Genomic DNA, 16,827 nt, shown 5'->3' on the forward strand with positions numbered 1-16,827 from the left:
CTAAGATATGCTTTCTTTTCTCCTGGACCTTTCCTTGGTTTATGGGACATTCTGTGAGTGAACTGTATCTTTTAACTTTAAAAAAAAATTAAAGACTGTATTTTTGCCTTTTGTTATCAAGTGGGTAAGCTTTTTGAAAGCCCTTGTAACTGAAGAATACCTGCCATTTCAATGGAGGTATGCAATCAATGGCTTTGAACAAGTGAATGAACAAATGAGCAGATGAGTGACTGATTGTGTCTAAGAGTGAATGAGGAATCGCTGGAGTCTGGACACATCTCTCCATCTATGGGCTTCCCCTCCACGGCTCAGGATAGCCCTCCTATACACTGATGTTCACTCTGAACCATTCCACCTCTGACCTTTGGACACATGGCAGGATTTTCCATGGTGCTATCTTCTCTTCAATGAATGAATTCTGTATCGTTTGTTGCAAGGGTTGCATTTACAACATAAATCATAAACATACACATAACATAAGGTGGTTGCCTTGCAGGACAGATACAGGAGAATTAGCCTTGGATTCAAATTCTGATTCAGATACATTAGTTAAATGAATGGGGCAATGGCAATTTTTCAGAACTTCAGCATCCTCATCTATTAAATGGTGATAATATGTATCTCACTGGAGCGTGATGGAGATACATGAGTTGGCACATGTGAAATTGCCTAGCAAGCAGTGCCTACATATCACAGATATTCAATAAAAGCTGATTTCTTTTTTCTTTCCTTAATTCCCTCCCTCTGGCCCTTTCTTCCTCTTTCCTCTCTTCCCTCCTTCCACCCTTTTCTCAGAAGCCATTACAAAATTCAAGGCCCCATCTACCTAGAGGAATTATAAGTATCCGAGGTTGTGAACAGCATTTTCCCTTGGGAAACTCTCCAGCTCCTCTGGGTGAGAGGAAGTGCCGGGCAGACAGGAGGTGCTCCTGAGGAGCTGGCGGCAGAGCCTGAACCCTGAATTCTAGGTACCTGGGGCCAGAAGAGTCGATCTTATTCAAAGGTTGTGAGCCAACAGCTTCCAGGCTACACAACCCACAGAAATGTTTGGTTTGGCACATGAAGTCCTTAACAGAAGTCAAAATTATTTGCCAATATTTAAAAAATCCCGAGAGATTTCATATTTTAAAGACTCAAGAAAAAATGAAAAATCAGGCCACCCCAAACCCATATTTCCACCTTGCCACACTTGGCTAGAGCTGCCCCCTTTGAAAGTAGCCTGTTATCCTCAGTTCACCACAGTCCCCACCATCCCCTGTAGTCTCTCCAGCATTCAGCCTGAGGGGCTTTTCAATCTATCCTTGAGTTTGTATTGTATTGTCTCATTTATTAGGTTGGAAGAAGATTTTCCTATTAATTTCAAAGTGCATGTGTATGTACCTGTGTGTGGGGGGTAGGGAGAAGAGGGGAGAGTCAGGGAGGAATTCCCACGGGGGAGTACTTTAAAAAAATAAAGGGATAGAGTGTTTTGTTCTTAAAGAAAGTCAAACGAAAATATTTTAGTACACCTGAAACTAATATAATCTTATATGCCAATTATATACCTATTACAAAAATAAAACCAACAGGGATTACATTGGTGGTGGGGGCACTGCCTGGCATGGAGAGGGGAGGACTCTGGGGAGCTGGAAATGTCCCCACCCAGACTTGGGTACTGGTTTCATGAGTGGACACAAATATAAACACTTACCACAACGTATGCTTAAGATGACCATGTAAGTTATAGATCTGTTGGGAGTAAAGAACCTCAACTGTATCTGAAAGTCCTCTTTGTTAAATTGGGTAGTATGTACATGAGGGTTTGTTATATTTCCTCTAAGTCTGAAATATTTATAGTAAATACTACTGCTATTATGAAACATATACATAGGTATTCAACATAAGAAAAATGATGTGTTTGGCCTGCTTCACCCATTAGGTGAAGCAGGATCCATTTCAGCCCACCTGCCGGGACCCTGCAGATGTTTGAGTTTGTGTCTTTTTGATCTCAGCCTCTCTCTCATTTCACAGATGGGGAGACCATGGCCTAAAAAGTGATACGATTTGTCCAAGGAATTACAGCAAGAAGGTTCCTGGGCTTGAACTAGAACCTTGGTCACCTCACTCAGCAATCATAAATATTTAGTGAGCACCTACTGTGAGGCAGGCACTGCGGGGCGTATCATGGTAAATAAGATGACCACGGGCTTGCCTTCACAAAGGTCACTGTTGTGGTAGCACATGATGTCAGTGGTGATATGGTCTTCATCTAAGTAGTCCTCGTTCTCTCCTTATATGCCAGTGCTTAGAACTGAGCCTGTCATGTACTGAGCACCAGTGGTGGGCTGCAGCCGGCCTGCCTAGGCTCACAAGAGGCAACAGTGAGGTTTCCCTCTTCCTAACTTTGTGTGCAGTGACAGTAACTTGGAAAACTTGGTATTTGCCACGGTGAGAATATTTACACCACAGTAAGTGGCAAATGCTACAAATCAGAGTTCGTTTCTGGGGGAGGGGCAGTTGCTAACCATTTACCAGCATATCTCTGGTAATCGGTCAATAAACATTTTGCCTTTATTATTACTGTACATTCAAGACAGGCTGCATGGGTAGCTCGAGTAAGCTGCAACATCAAACTGACTTGGGTCCCCGTTCACTTCCTCTTAGACATGAGGCTTCCTCTCTAAGACCTCATTTCCTCCACTGGAAAAACAGAGACTACTACATGCCTCATAGGGGAGTGTGTGTGCACATGTGTGTGAGTTAGAGTTTGGGGTGAAAATAGCGATGGAAAGTGCCTGAACCAATGCTCGACGCACAGCAGGCATCCATGAACTGTCAGTTCTCGCCTCTTACTTTCTTACCCTGGGACGAAGGTGACAGGAGTTGGGGCAGACCCTTGCCCCAACCATCTACCTCATACTGGTCCTGGGAGGCAGACCCGCAGAAGGCAGAGCTGTGCAGGGCCTGCTCCGGCCTGGTGCCGCCTCGCCTGCACCAGCAGCTCTATTTCTGCAGCTCTCGCCACACAAGGGGCAAGTGTGCAGCGGAGGCCAGCTTTTCTGCCGTATTCCTGGAAATCATCAATCTCTGCCCTTCACCCTCCTCCCTTTTTCTACCACATTTTTTTCCTCCTGGATAATGAGGCCTCCGGAGACCAGTGGAGGTCTGAACCTCGTTATGGCTCTCTTGGTAGGCCAGCATCAATAAAGGCCGGCCGACCAGGGAACCGGGTGGGGGCTGGGGCAGGTAGGCAGCGGGTGGGCAACTTAGGAGGGGGGCTTGCAGGCTTTCAAATCCCTGGATTTATTTCACAGTGAATTATAACTGAATTTTTTAGTGCTTGGGGCTCTCAGAGGGAGGGATGGGAATTCACCTGGGGTGGGGAGGGTGCGGAGCAAAGGCCTGAGTGGAAGCTGGGCCAAGGCACCATGGTCTGGGCCAGGCAAAGGAGCCCCGTGGTCCTGGGTGTGAGTGTCCCCTGGGTTTGCACTGTGTGGGAGTATGTCCCTGCCTGTGGGTGTGTGGGAGTCTGGGTAGGAGCGAGAGGGAGGCACGGAGGGAAGGAGCTGAGATCATGGTCCAAGCTCTGCTCCTGTGTGACCCTGGGTGAGGGATGGGGAAAGGCATGGCCAGCGGAGAATAGGGCTGGAGGAGTGCGAGCTGAGGGAAACAGGGCTGCCTGGTGGGTGCGTGGGAGAGTCAGAGGCAAGAAGACAGAGACCAGGGAGACAGAGGGGGTGGACATGGAGGGAAAGTGGGCGGGGGAGGGCCGAGGAGGTGACAGTCCTGTCAGGAGAGGGAAGAGAGAGACAGGGAAAACAGACAGGAAAGGGAGATAAAGTTGGAGATGGCACAGAGAGCAGCAGAAGAGGAAGAGGAGGGAAAGGGGGGGAGGAGAACGCTGAGGGACACAGGGCAGCAGAGAGGGGCTGGCCAGGTCCAGTGCCAGGTCCGTAGACCCCGAGTGCTGAGTAAGCCCTCGCAATCCTGCCCTCCACTCATTTGAGAAACAGGACACCTGGTATCAGGTTCTGCCCAGCTATCTGGGGCACGATCTGCAGGTGGGCAGACCGGAGGCCTCCCAGCACCCGGGCAGGAGGCTGGGCCAGAGGCAGAGCGGAACCTCAGCCCTGCACCCCGGAGCCTCTGCCTCCCACTTTCTCCAGGGGAAGGGCAGTGCCCAGAGCCGGTTCCTGTGGCCTGGAATGCGTGCTGCCCTGGAGGACAAGAGTGGGCCCCCGCATCAGCTTGGGGGCCCCTGACTGATCACATAAAGGGAAGTGGGAGTGGCCAGCCCCCAAATAAAATGGGCAATGCCCTTGGCTGTCAGGAGGCGGGGCTTCCAAGGTCTGGCCAGGCAAGCCAGCCTGGCGCCTTGAGTAGAGCAGGGCATGTGGCTCAGGCTTGGGTTTGAGCTCCTGAGATCTCAGAGTCCACAGGTTGAGAAGGCAGACAGTATTGCCCACCCTGCACCACAAAACCATTCCAATGTGTAAATGTAGTCTTGTGTGCCAGTACTGGGCACATGACCATAGTAAGTGCTTCACAAACTGTAGGTGTTACTAGTTCCCCATATCACATATTAATTGCTTTCCACCAAATGAGGAAAGCACAGGGAAGATGCCAGAAATCTAGGCTGTGGAGGTAGAAGGCTTCCAAGGGCTCACACTGAGAAGCCCGAGAGCGCCTCTCCCATGAGTGTGTGTGTGACCCGACTCTGTGTTCTCTACTCATGGGTGCGTGTCCAGGTTTCCTCTTCTGTAACTAGAAACATCAGTCCCCTAGGCTGTCATCAGGATTCAGTGGGACAGGAAAGCATAGGGCCTAAGCACAGGACACAACAGAGGGCAAGCATTAAATATATAAGGCCTGGAGAGTGACTGCGAGCCAGTCCCCACCGCACAGAGAGGTGCGGCAATGTGATGATGTAACACAGTTAAAGCGATGAGTGCAGCACCCAGGCAACGCAAGTGTTCGACAAGGGCATTTTCCTCCCCTTAGGCTCAGGTAGGCAGCCCCTGTCACTTACCTGCACCCGCGTGGGGTTCAGCCAGTGAGGGATGTCACGGATGGTCACGTTCGTGGGCAGGATAATGGGCTCACTGTTGTGGTCCAGGCAGGAGGTGGCACACTCAGACCCTGTGGGGAAGCAGAGTGTGAGCTGGCCGCTCAGCCCCCGTCTCCTAATGCCCAGGGCTGCTCTCCCCCAGTGTGGGCCCTGCCACTCTCTGGTCCCCAGTGGACTGGGCTGCCCACCCTGAGGGCAGTGGGAGGGAGGGAGCTTCCCAGCAGGGCTGTCTCCGGTCTTCCTGATTGTTCTCTCATCTCCAGTCCAGCTGGCACCCACTGCCATTTGCATCGGCCCCAAGTCCAGTTCCGTCTTGCACCTTCTTTGTTTGGAGACCTTTCCAAGGTTCCCCACATCCAGGGCAAGGTCCAACCCACTTCTCCGGCCTTCATGGTCTCATCTCCCACTAACCACCTTCATGGTCTCATCTCCCACTAACCACCTTCATGGTCTCATCTCCCACTTACCACCTTCATGGTCTCATCTCCCACTAACCACCTTCATGGTCTCATCTCCCACTTACCACCTTCATGGTCTCATCTCCCACTAACCATCTTCATGGTCTCATCTCCCACTAACCACCTTCACACTTTGTTTAGTCCAACTGGCCTGTGCCTGGCTTTCCCGCTGAGCCCCACACATCCTTGCCTCTGTCCTGCTCTCATTCTCTCCCCCTGAATCATCCCACCACCTGCCTTCTCACAGTCAAACCCTACTGGCTTCAAGGCCCAGGTCACATTCTCCAAAAAGCCCGCCCCATGTGTGCAGCGGAGGGAGCAGTGGTCAGCAGTGAGGAGTCTCGCTCCAGGGTTGGCCCTACCCCCTTGTGTCTCCCTTCCACAGTTATATAGATGCCCCACGAGGGCAGGGACAAGGTAGGTTCATCCCTGAGCCTAACCTGCTGCCCGACACACAGGGATTGCTAATAAGCACCAGCCGAGTGAGCAGTGATCACAGCCCCAGGCTTTTTCTTGGAACAGGACTTGCATTCATGCCTTCTACTCTTCTTCAACTGGCACCTTACTAAGGACCCTTCAGACCCCCAGCTTGCTCAGAGAAGACTTCTGTGCTTTCCTGATGGGCCAAATCCCCTCACAGCACCCGCATTTGTCACTACCCCTTCGGTTGGCTTGGTGACTTTTAACATCTGTCAGTATCTCTCTACCCTGTGGGATTGTAAGCTCCACAAGGTCAGCACACTCTGTGCATAGCAGATGCAGGCAGGCACTCGATAAGACTTATGACATGAATGAAAGAGACATTGAGGCAATGAGTGCATAGATGGAGAGGAAATGAGTAAGTGAATGAATGCATGACATAAGGAATGAATGAGGAATAGGGGCTTAGGTATCTTATGAAGAAGGAAGTGAATGTGTGAGTGGGTGTGTGAATGAATAAATGACTGAATACATGGAAAGTAATACAAAGAACTGAAAAAAATGAAGGCATGGATGACCAACGGGGACTGAAGCCTTCGGTCCAGGGATTTCTCCTTGAAGATAATTAGCTGTTTAGCTGTGGGATGGCAAGCTAATTCTAATTTGGCTCATTCATGCTCTGGCCTGACCTCACACATTCTGACATCTCTTGAAAATCAATCCTATCCCAGGATGTGTCCCCAGGCCTCCAAAAAGGTACTTATTCATGTGGGCTAAGATCAGGGGGTGAGAATCTGACCAGGGCCCTAAGGAGGCCTTTCCCCACCTGAGCACCAAGACCACCCTGAACACCAGAACACCATGCGGTTCACAAGAGACAGACAACTCTTTATAATATATAAATATATGTAAATATATATAAATATAAATGTGTATATATATATGTATAAATAACTCTATTAGCCATTCTAAAGGCTCCCTTCCAAATGTGTTTGTATATGTTTATACATAGAGGGTGGGGCAAAAGTAGGTTTAAAGTTGTTCCTATGGAAAATAATAAAATAATTTATTTATATATATAAAAGGCTAATATGCAAAGTGTCCCCTCGGGAGTTCAACCGGGAGACCAGGAGTTTGATCACTCACTATGACATGTTCTGACCACCAGGGGGTTGTGCAGAACAAAGGAAGGCCCTGGTTGGCAGCCGGAAGGCCCCGAACAGCCCAATTGCCTCCCTGTGCTGCCGCCTGTCTTACTTCCTCTTCTCTGTGCTCCCTTCTCTGCGTTCTCCTCCCTCACACCTGAGCAGCTCTGGGCTTGGAGACCAGGCTGCTGTGTTGTAATATATGAGCATCATCACAGAGCAGTGATCTCACCAGGGACCCTACCCGTGCACGATTTCATGCACCAGGCCTCTAGTTAATAGATAATAATACAAGAATAAACTCTGTGTTTTGAGTCCAGCATGGTTCAGTGGTTGAGTGTCAACCCATAAACCAGGTGGTCACAGTTTGATTCCCGGTCAGGGCACATCCTGGGTTGTGGGCTTGATCCCTCGTAGGGGGCATGTAAGAGGCAGCCAATCAACGCGTTTCTCTCATCATTGTTGTTTCTATCTCTCTCTCCCTCTCCCTTCCTCTCTGAAATCAATAATAAATATATTAAAAAACAAAACCCTAGTCTTGCCCCACCCTGTACACATGCATACACACATACATATGGACGTGTGTGCATACATACACACTTCTCATGCATGCGCAATTTATCCCGTGTCCTTCCTGTTGCAGCTTGTCCTCCCTTCAGTGGAAGAGACATGGGGGCTGAAGAGGCGAGGGTGGGTGGCAGGTGCAGGACAGGCTAGAACTTCCTCACTTTAAGCACCAGGATGCTGAGACCAGATGGTGGAGCGACCTGCCTTGTGAGTGCCTTTCAGAGGTTGCTCCTTCTGCACAGCTAGCCCCTAAGAGAGGTGTCCTCACGCCCCTTTCACAGGTGGCCAGAGCTCAGGTTTCAGAGCTGGCGGTCCAGTACCATGAATGAGAACCCGTCTCTCTGACTTCCAAGCCCAGTGATGGAAATAATGGAGCCTCACAGAGGAAGAGGAAGGGAGGCAGTGGAAGGGGACAGAGGGGGGTGAAGGGCCAGAGGAGAAGAAAGCAATGGGGGGAATGCGAACAGTCAAAGATGAGTGATGAGAATAAAGGGGACTCTGGCTGAGCAGTGGGGAATCTCAAAGCTGGTGGTTGTCATGAGATCCATTCTGGAGTTTCTAGAGAGCAAGGACAATGCCAGGCTTCCAGGATAAAATGCTTCTCAAAAAAGAAGGGGCAGCCTCTGAGACACAGACCAAAGCTGTCTTATCCCAAGAGGGGAGAAAGGAAAAACTCTAGTCAACACAGGAGACAGTGGCCGCCCTGTGCTGCAGCCTGTCTTACTTCCTCTTCTCTGTGCTCCCTCCTCTGCGTTCTCCTCCCTCATGCCTGGGCAGCTCTGGGCTTGGAGACCAGGCTGCTGTATTGTAATATATGAGCCCTAATTGGCATCATCACAGAGCAGTGATCTCACCAGGCCTCTGCCTGCCTCTCCTTCCCCAAGGAGTAGGGAGGTGGCAGCTTTGGTGGCAGTAGCCATGAGGGCTCCTCACTGCCACAGAGCCTCCCTGTCCTGCTGGGGGGCTGGCCCAAGCTACAGCTCTGGGCAGCCCCAGATGTGCCCTCTAGCCCCAAGTCCCACACAGACCCCACCCCTGTTTACAAGGCTTCTGATGAAGTCCCTCTCCTTGGAGAGGTGGGCTCTCTCCAGGGAGGGGCTCCACCTGGGAGGGATGATGTCTGATGTCTGAGGAGGGATGATGTCTGATGTCTGAGGGGCCTTCGGAGGTAAGGAGGGAGAGGGAGCTGGTCCCAGGAGGTGAGGAGGGAGAGGGAGCTGGGTGTCCCAGGAGGTGAGGAGGGAGAGGGAGCTGGTCCCCAGGAGGTGAGGAGGGAGAGGGAGCTGGTCCCCAGGAGGTGAGGAGGGAGAGGGAGCTGGTCCCCAGGAGGTGAGGAGGGAGAGGGAGCTGGGTGTCCAGGAGGGACCCTGCCCTCCCTCTTCCTTCTCCCGCAGTGTCCCCCGTTGCTTCTCCTGGCTAGGCTCCCCTGTGTGCCCCCACCAACCTGGCTGACCCATTCATCAAGGGCATCTGTGTGGCAGTGGGAGCGTGGGCTGCAGGGGAGGGAAGGAGATTCAGGTTCCAAGGTCAGACAGACTTCCTTCCCTTTCCGCTCTGATCATGAGGAAGCTCATGGGTGAAGGGATGCTGCTGCCACCTCCGCCCACTGCTAGACTGTGCTGAGGGCACGCAGAGCCAGGCCCTGCGGCTCATTTACAAGTGGTTGTGATGGGAATGCAGTACACACACAAGGTGGGCAGGAGATGCATCGGTGTGCATGGTGGTGTGAGCTCTGTATGCCTTTTGTGCATCTTTCTGTGTGTTTGATACGTTTGGTGCCTAAGATGTGTCTGTGCCCGTAATGTGTGTGTACTGATGTGTCACGTGTGAGCATGAGCTCCGTGTGCCTGTGTGGATGTGTTTGTGTGGGTGATGTGTTCGTGTGGCATTTGGCTGATGTGTACATGCTGGGCATGAGTTTACTGAAGGATGTGTGTGTTTGGGTCTACGTTTTGTTCCCAAACATGTGTGCTTGTGTTTATTTATGCATGTGTGAATATATTTGAATGCGCCAGTGGGTGTAGACATAAAGTCTGTTTTTATAGGGTTTTTAAAAAAATAAACTCAATCAGTGTTTTGCTTACTGCCAGTCGTATGACTGAATGTTCACTGCGTACCCTAAGTTGGGGGTAGGGATGCCGTCACAGACGTAGTGTCCAGAGCCGGGCACATCCATCAGCAGTGACAGGCGGAGTGCTGGCCTTGGGAAGGAGCAGCCAACAGACTCGCTGTTGCTCACCTATTGCCCTACATTCTTGTCCACATTGGCAAGCCCTAGGAGATCCCACCTGTCTGCATGCCTCCTGTCAAGGCTCTTTGGACCATGGCTCTGTAGGTTCTTAAAGCGCCTTCTGAATCATCACAGAGGGCAACCATGCAGGAGCAGGGCTGAATATAGGAAGGAGCGCTGGTTTCTCCTCTAGGTTTAGGTGCAGACTTCTGGGCTCTGAGGTGGCTTCCATCTCCAGCAGGATGCTCAGACCCTGCCCACCTCTGCTCTCAGGAAGTGGCCACTCATCTTGCTGGGTGCAGAACAGGCTGGTTCTGCGTGCTGGGGAGGGAGTGTGTGCACAGATAACCTTCTGCTCCAGACATGCCGGGTGATTGTCCCATAAATCACACTGGCCATGAGAAAGGACATTCAATTCCCTGGGCTTTTCATCATGGTCAATTAGGGAATCCGCCCAAAAGGTCAGCATCACTGTCCTCGGCTGAGCTCAGGCTCCATGCACACCCCGTTCCCCAGAAAGCCTCAGGACGATGATTAATGTGTCTGTCCAGACTCCTGGTTTCCACCAGGCCAATGCCTGGTATCGAAGCCCAGGTTGTCTCCCTTGCTGCGAGCACTTAGCAAACTGGCCTATCACCACGCAAATGGTATTTTGAAGCTGCTATTTGTTTATCCTCATTTCGGAGGCAACCAAGACGCCATGGAAAGAACTCAGGCTTTGGAGCAGGTTCTGTTCTCCCTTTAAGTCTCCATTTGCTCAGTTGTTGAAGGTTACTGAGAGGACAGGACATACGCCTCTAAGTGCTGACCCATGTAGATGCTCATGAGTGATTACTTATGCAAATGTTAAGATTCATAATAAAGGCAGCCACACCGAACCATATTGCTTTCTCATCTCCCTCCCCCTGCCACATGGTTCCTCTGTCTGGAATATCATTTCGTGCCCAAGCTCTTTCAGAGCCCTGTGTAGGTGAGCCTGCTATACACACTCCCCCCGCCCCCCACCGCATCCCCACCCCAACTCTCTCCAGGAGGAAGGAGCCTGGTCACATCCGTCTCCCTTTTCCCAGGGCCTCCCACAAGGCCCCACAGGGCAGAGGCACCCAGCTACCCAGTGAGGCACCAGCCTGGGCTCTTGGAAGCTCTTGCCCCTCCCATGCTGCCCGCATGCACCCGTCCTACCTATGGCATAGCCTTCAGGACACTGCAGTTTGAGGTTGCTGTTGAGCTGGTTCGGGGCCGAGCACTGGCCTTGCATCTCCTGGCAGAGGTGGAAGGAGCCGCTCCAGGTTCCATCTTTCCGGCAGTGGATGACGTTGCTCCCCCGGCCCTGAGAACCACGGAAACACAGTCAGACCGAGAGACACCACCCTCAACCGAAGCTTCTCAAGTAAAAAAGGAAACCGGAGCAATTTGTTAACATGGTGGAACCGATCGCATTGGTAATACCTCCACTGGTCATACCTCCATTCTACAGACGGGGAAACTGAGGGAGGGCTCAGTGTGGGCCCTTTCTGCAAATTTCTTTCCATGTCTGAACTAGCCAAAGCTTCTCAGAGAGCCTAACTCCCAGGCTCCCTAAGTCCTGACTCAGTGTCCATATAGAGATTTCAATCGGAGAGATTTGTTTTGTTGGTTGTTTTTATTAACTGAGAAGGCAGGGGCCCCAATGCACCCCAGCCCATACGGTGAGTGAGAGCATGGGCCCGAGACTGTTCATGAGGAGGCAGGGAAACACCAGAGCTTGCTTCCTCTCAGCCAGTGAGAGAGCACCCCATGCCAGGCCTCTGCCATCTGCTCACAGCACAGCCTGGGCCCTGCCAGGAAGCTTTTTCTTGCCCCTCCCTCCCTCCCTCCCGGTCTCCCTCCCTCCCACATCATCCCATTCCATTCATTCCAGCAATGATGGTACCAAAAAGCTGGCATGGGGATACTTTGACCTGTGCCCTCCTTAGAGTCTTTAAAATAAACAATACTCGGTTCCTCAATCTTCTGCACCACAGAGGCGGACGCAGCTTGCAGACACAGGCCTTCCTGCAAATCCCTTTCTGTGTCTAAGGTTCTAATGGGAGTCCAGCCCTGTAGAAATCTCAGAACTGACTCTGAATTCAAGGACCATTTCTTAGTGCCCATTCTGTGCCCAGCTCTGTGGGGTCCGAAAGTAAAGCAAGCCAATATCTGGTCCCACTGAGCCGAGGAAGAAAAGACAGTCGTGTGAGCAGCTAGCCATGTCAGTGTGACTGTGCTCGGGGACAGTCACCGGTTGTGCAAGGGTAATCAGGGAAGGCTTCATAGAGGAGGTGATATGTAGAAATAGGGGAAGGTTGAGCTGGTAAGGCCAATAAGGTGTGGGGCCTTAAATGTCAGGTTACATTTGGACTCTACCTCTTGGAAACGGAGAACCGTGGGTGCTTTCTGCCCAGGGGTCCATCTGCCTGAGAACAAACTGTGTATCCTCTCCTTCTTTCAAGGTCATGAGGAGAGAAAACACATGAGGTAGAGGCTCTGACTGTGCCCACTAGGGCACCAACTTGTGGAATGGCCCGTGTCCATTCCCAGAGTGCCCCAGCCTTAACTCTGCCTCATTCTCCTGCTCCTTGCTCCCTGCAGCACCATCACCAACCTTGAACTTTAGTTTAAATTGCCTCCATTACTGTAAGCTGGATCACACGACCATGCTCTGTGCTCACTGCCCCTTCTGTCTGCTGTTTCCTATCTCCTCCTGCCCACAATCATCATCTGGCACAAGCCATTGTCCTAATGCCTCCTGATTCTGCAGAGCACACTGCCTTAAGATCTCTGACACGCATCACCCCGTTGTCTATCATCAGTTCCCGCCTAGATGATGAGCTCCCCAAGGTCTAGGAAGGTGCCCTATTCACCTGTGCAGTCGCAGGGCCTTCTGCAAACTTGAATAGGTCCTGGCCATTCCGTTCACTCATTCATCACTCAATGGATATTTATTCTATTCACTTAAGAACTGTTTGCTTAACAAAAGGTGGGGTGAATAGGTAGAGTTATGGAATGAACTTGGCTATTAAATGAAGATAAATGAACACATGGATGAGGAAATCAGTGAGTAGGTGAGTGAATGAAGAAATGAGGAGATGAATGAATGAGTGCATGCCAAGGAAACAAATAAACTCTGTGGAAGGGCTAATGCAGTCTAAAGCTCCCATCTGGGAAAACAGCTGCAAGGAGACAAGATTCAGAAGAGAAAGGGGGGCCCTCTCTGGGCCTCTCCTGGGCCAGCACGAGGCGGGGCCAATGTCATTGGGAATCTCCATGTCCGTGGGTGAAGGGTGGCCCATCCCCAGCATGTAGCCACGGGCCGACTTGCATAGTCCACCCTGAGATGTTCTGTGTGAGCTCAGGGGAAGTTTAAGAGGCTTCTTGTGGCTTCAGAGAACCCCAACTCTCCCTCACAGAGCCCCAGGCTCCAGGCCCCATGATTCTGCTGGGCCCCCATGGGAGTAGGAAATTGACCCCAATTTCCTGGAGCCTTGGCCCAAGGCTATGATGCACTTGGCCTCCAGCCCCTGCAGGGCTGCAGACCTCAGCACTACATGGGCCAGAGCTGGCTGGGGAGCTCAGTTTGCAACAGAGAATGTATCAGAACTCGCTGGAATCTGTTCGGGGAATTTCAAACCGGGAAGGCTCCACCATAAAAGGCGGGAGCATGAAGGCACCGGTCTTGCTGCCTCCAGTCTCTCTCCTGCCCAGCTCACCTGGCACTCTGTGTTGTTGACTAAATCTGCTTTAGGAAGACTCCTTCTGCTAAGATGCGTTCGCCTTCCACACCAGGCATGCTCCCAGGCTGGCAGTCCCGGGCTTCCACGGCGGAACCCACACAACAGGTCCAGCCCCACCTCTTGCTACGTGCATGTCCTTCCTTCTGGTCTCCTGGTCACCTGGCCTCTCCGGCACACTTCTCTTGCTCCCCACCACCACACCTTTGATGTGCCCTCTGCACAGCAGACTCTCTGGAGCCTCTCTGGATGTTCAAACCCTCCTCTAGGACTAGATCTCAGGGCACTCAGGGCTTGCCTACCACCTGGTGAAGATCCTCGGAGTGGGTCCTTGATGTGAGTTGGACCACAGAAGACCTGACTGAGCATCCAATCTGGGAAGACCAGAGACCACTGGAGTACCTGGCTCTGAATGCACCATTTTGCCCATTAAGGTGAAATCCTTCTCAAGAGGGTTGAGTGTCCCTCAGCAAGTCTGCTTCTCCAAGCCTGTGTATATATCTGCAAGAAAAAGCATGTTGCATCCTGGCCAGTGTGGTTCAGTGATTATAGCATCAGCCCACAGACTGGTCCTAGGTTTGATTCCTGGTCAAGGGCACGTACCCGGGTTGCAGGTACACAGAGAGGGAGAGATAGAAGCATCAATGATGAGAATCAGATGGAGTCCGCAACCCGGGCATGTGCCCCTGATCAGGAATCGAACTGTGACCTCCTGGTTCATAGGTCGACACAACCACTGAACCATGCTGGCTGGGCAGCCTAAGTGAAGCTTTTAGAGCTTGGCACACACATCAGGCTTTCTAAGAGTTAGCTAAGACTCTTAACCACTCTGCTGTACTGTCTCTAAGGGTACTTCAGAATCAACCATCACCCATGTTTTAGAAATGCCAGCAGCAAGAATGGAGAGGTGACGTGCCCAGTCCTATAGGTGCCAATGCTGGGGCCAGGTCTCTTGACTAAGCCTCTGTGAATTTACCAGCATGGAGGGGAAGGGAAAGGGAGGGTAGGGAGATGGAGAATTAAACTTCTTCTATTTAGAAATACAAATAAAATAATGGCAGAGAGAAATGTGGCTGCATCAGGGCAAGGTGGAACCAGGAAGTGCAGTGCAGGATTGAAACAGTTAAGCTCTGGAGGCAGCCTGGCCTGCCACAGGAACCTCAGTTCTATCACATCCAGGCTGTATAAAATCGGGCAAAGCACCTGACCTCACTGAATCCCAGGTCCCTGGTCTGTGAAATGGGACAGCAATGCCAGATGCCATGGGGCTTAAATTCAGCTGTCTCTGTAAAGTATTAGCCCAGCAACCGGCGTGGAGCAGATGCTCAATAAATTGCAGCTGCTGTTAATTACTGGTCTTTGTTCCCAGTCACATGCATTCACTTCCTGCAAGCTAGGTGCAGCGTGGGCAGGAAAACGTGGCTTGTGTGATGACTTGGTTAGGAGATCTGAGACTTTAAGACCTGATTTAGCCCGTGACCTGCTGGTGATTTGGCTAAGTCCCTTCTGCTCTCTGGGGTCCAGTGGTACCATTAATAGAATAAGTGGATGGAGCGGGAGAAACTCTCAGATCCTGCCCACTGCTCACATCACATGGGTGATGTTTCTGACTTCCTTTAGGAAGCCCGGGTGCGTGGGCAAGCACTGGACGACCCTGAGACTGGATGTGGCCCCTGCCTGCGGAGGCACTGTACCCGAGAGCTACGCTGTCCACAGCAGAACCCGTCAAGGCAGCTGCACGCCACTGGTGGCAGAGAGGCTTCTACAGCCACCCTCTGAGATCCACGGGAGGAACTGAGGGCAGGTGGATCCCACTCCCATGCTCCCTCTCTTGCCCCTGCTGAGTTGCTGAAACCCACTATTTAGTAATAACTTTGTACACAAAGTCCCTTCAGGCTTTTCCTCTCCTGCTCCAGCCTCTAGATACCTCCCACAGACCCCGTCCCCACCCCGAGATGGCCCACTCCCCTAATCACCTACAAATAAGAACTGAGCCTGAATCGTCACCTCGGACAGCTCAGGAGCACCTGCGCTGGATTAGTGCTGAGATAATCAGCACTTCTTGCCAGTCCCCTGGGGACGAACGCATGGACCCTGCCTTTGCTACTAGCCTGCCCTGGCAACCTCTGGGCCGAGCATTGGTCAACACCACTGCCTCTTGCAACCGTGGGCAAGCACCGAGCCTCCTGAACCTTTCTTCCTCATCTGGCCAATGGGCATATTGTGTCTTTTTAAAAGGTTTAGAGTTGTCAAAATAAGAGGAATTCTGCAACACTGGTTTGGCATCCGGGGAACACTTAACAATGAGAAAGCTGTTATTAGGAAGGTTCTCTGTCTTGGTTTACAAAGATTCATTCTAGAACATACTGTCCAATAGGTATCCACTACACAAATGTGGGCTGTTTACATTTAAATGCGAGCTGTGTAAAATTATATACGGCATCGTATTTCGTTGCTCAGTCACATTTCAGTGCCCCACAGCCACACGTGGCTAGTGGCCACCATAGTGCCCAGCGCAGCTATGAGCGTTCACCATTGCACAGTGTGACCAGGCAGCGCTGGTCTAGAGCAGTGGTCGGCAAACTCATTAGTCAACAGAGTGGCAAACCGTGGCTCACGAGCCATTGTTTGCCGACCACTGGTCTAGAGGATCCACATAGTCTACTGATTTACTGAGACAAAGGTCAGGTGTCCTTGTGGTTCCACTGATCCTCCCCCCACACACACTCTGGCCTCATGCATGCTGGATGCCCCGTCTCTGATTTTCCGGGGTAACTTTGCAGCCATTGGCTTGGTGTTTAGCTCCTGTAAGAGCCCACTTGGAGCATCAGGAATTATCCTCACTAGACGTGACCTCACAGGTGGTCTGGTTCACTTGTACCTTCCCCAGGGCTGCTGTGTAGGGGGCACAGGTGTGCTGCACCATTCCAGGGGGTACTCAGACATACACTGCTTTCAGGACCTCAGTTCATCCTCACAAAGAAACTACCAGGTAGGTGGTATTCTTACCACCACCCCACGCCCGTGTTGTGTATGAGGAAACTAAAGCTTAAAGAGTTAAATAACTTGCCCACGTCTCCCCGCTAGTAAAGTGGTGGAGCCAGGATCCGAACTCAGACAGCAGGTCTACCGTCATCCAGGTTCCCAATGAACCAATCAAGTGGAGGGTTTACTTGTTAATTTGCTCTTTTGACAGTGGGAGAGCGAACAC

The 16,827-nt window shown here is 51.5% G+C and overlaps 1 protein-coding gene across 1 annotated transcript in view; it reads right to left on the reverse strand.

The window, feature by feature from the left end:
• PAPPA (pappalysin 1) overlaps positions 1–16,827 on the reverse strand; it is a gene marked incomplete at its 5' end in the record, with an annotated part of 220,415 nt that overhangs the window by 24,469 nt on the left and 179,119 nt on the right. Inside the window, 2 exons of the mRNA XM_080671094.1 lie at positions 5,009–5,118; positions 11,050–11,197. Of these exons, the coding sequence (XP_080527220.1) occupies positions 5,009–5,118; positions 11,050–11,197 (258 nt within the window). The remainder of the gene's footprint in view (positions 1–5,008; positions 5,119–11,049; positions 11,198–16,827) is intronic.

The sequence above is a fragment of the Plecotus auritus genome, assembly GCF_963455305.1.
Source record: "Plecotus auritus genome assembly, chromosome: 5".
NCBI lineage: Eukaryota > Metazoa > Chordata > Mammalia > Chiroptera > Vespertilionidae > Plecotus > Plecotus auritus.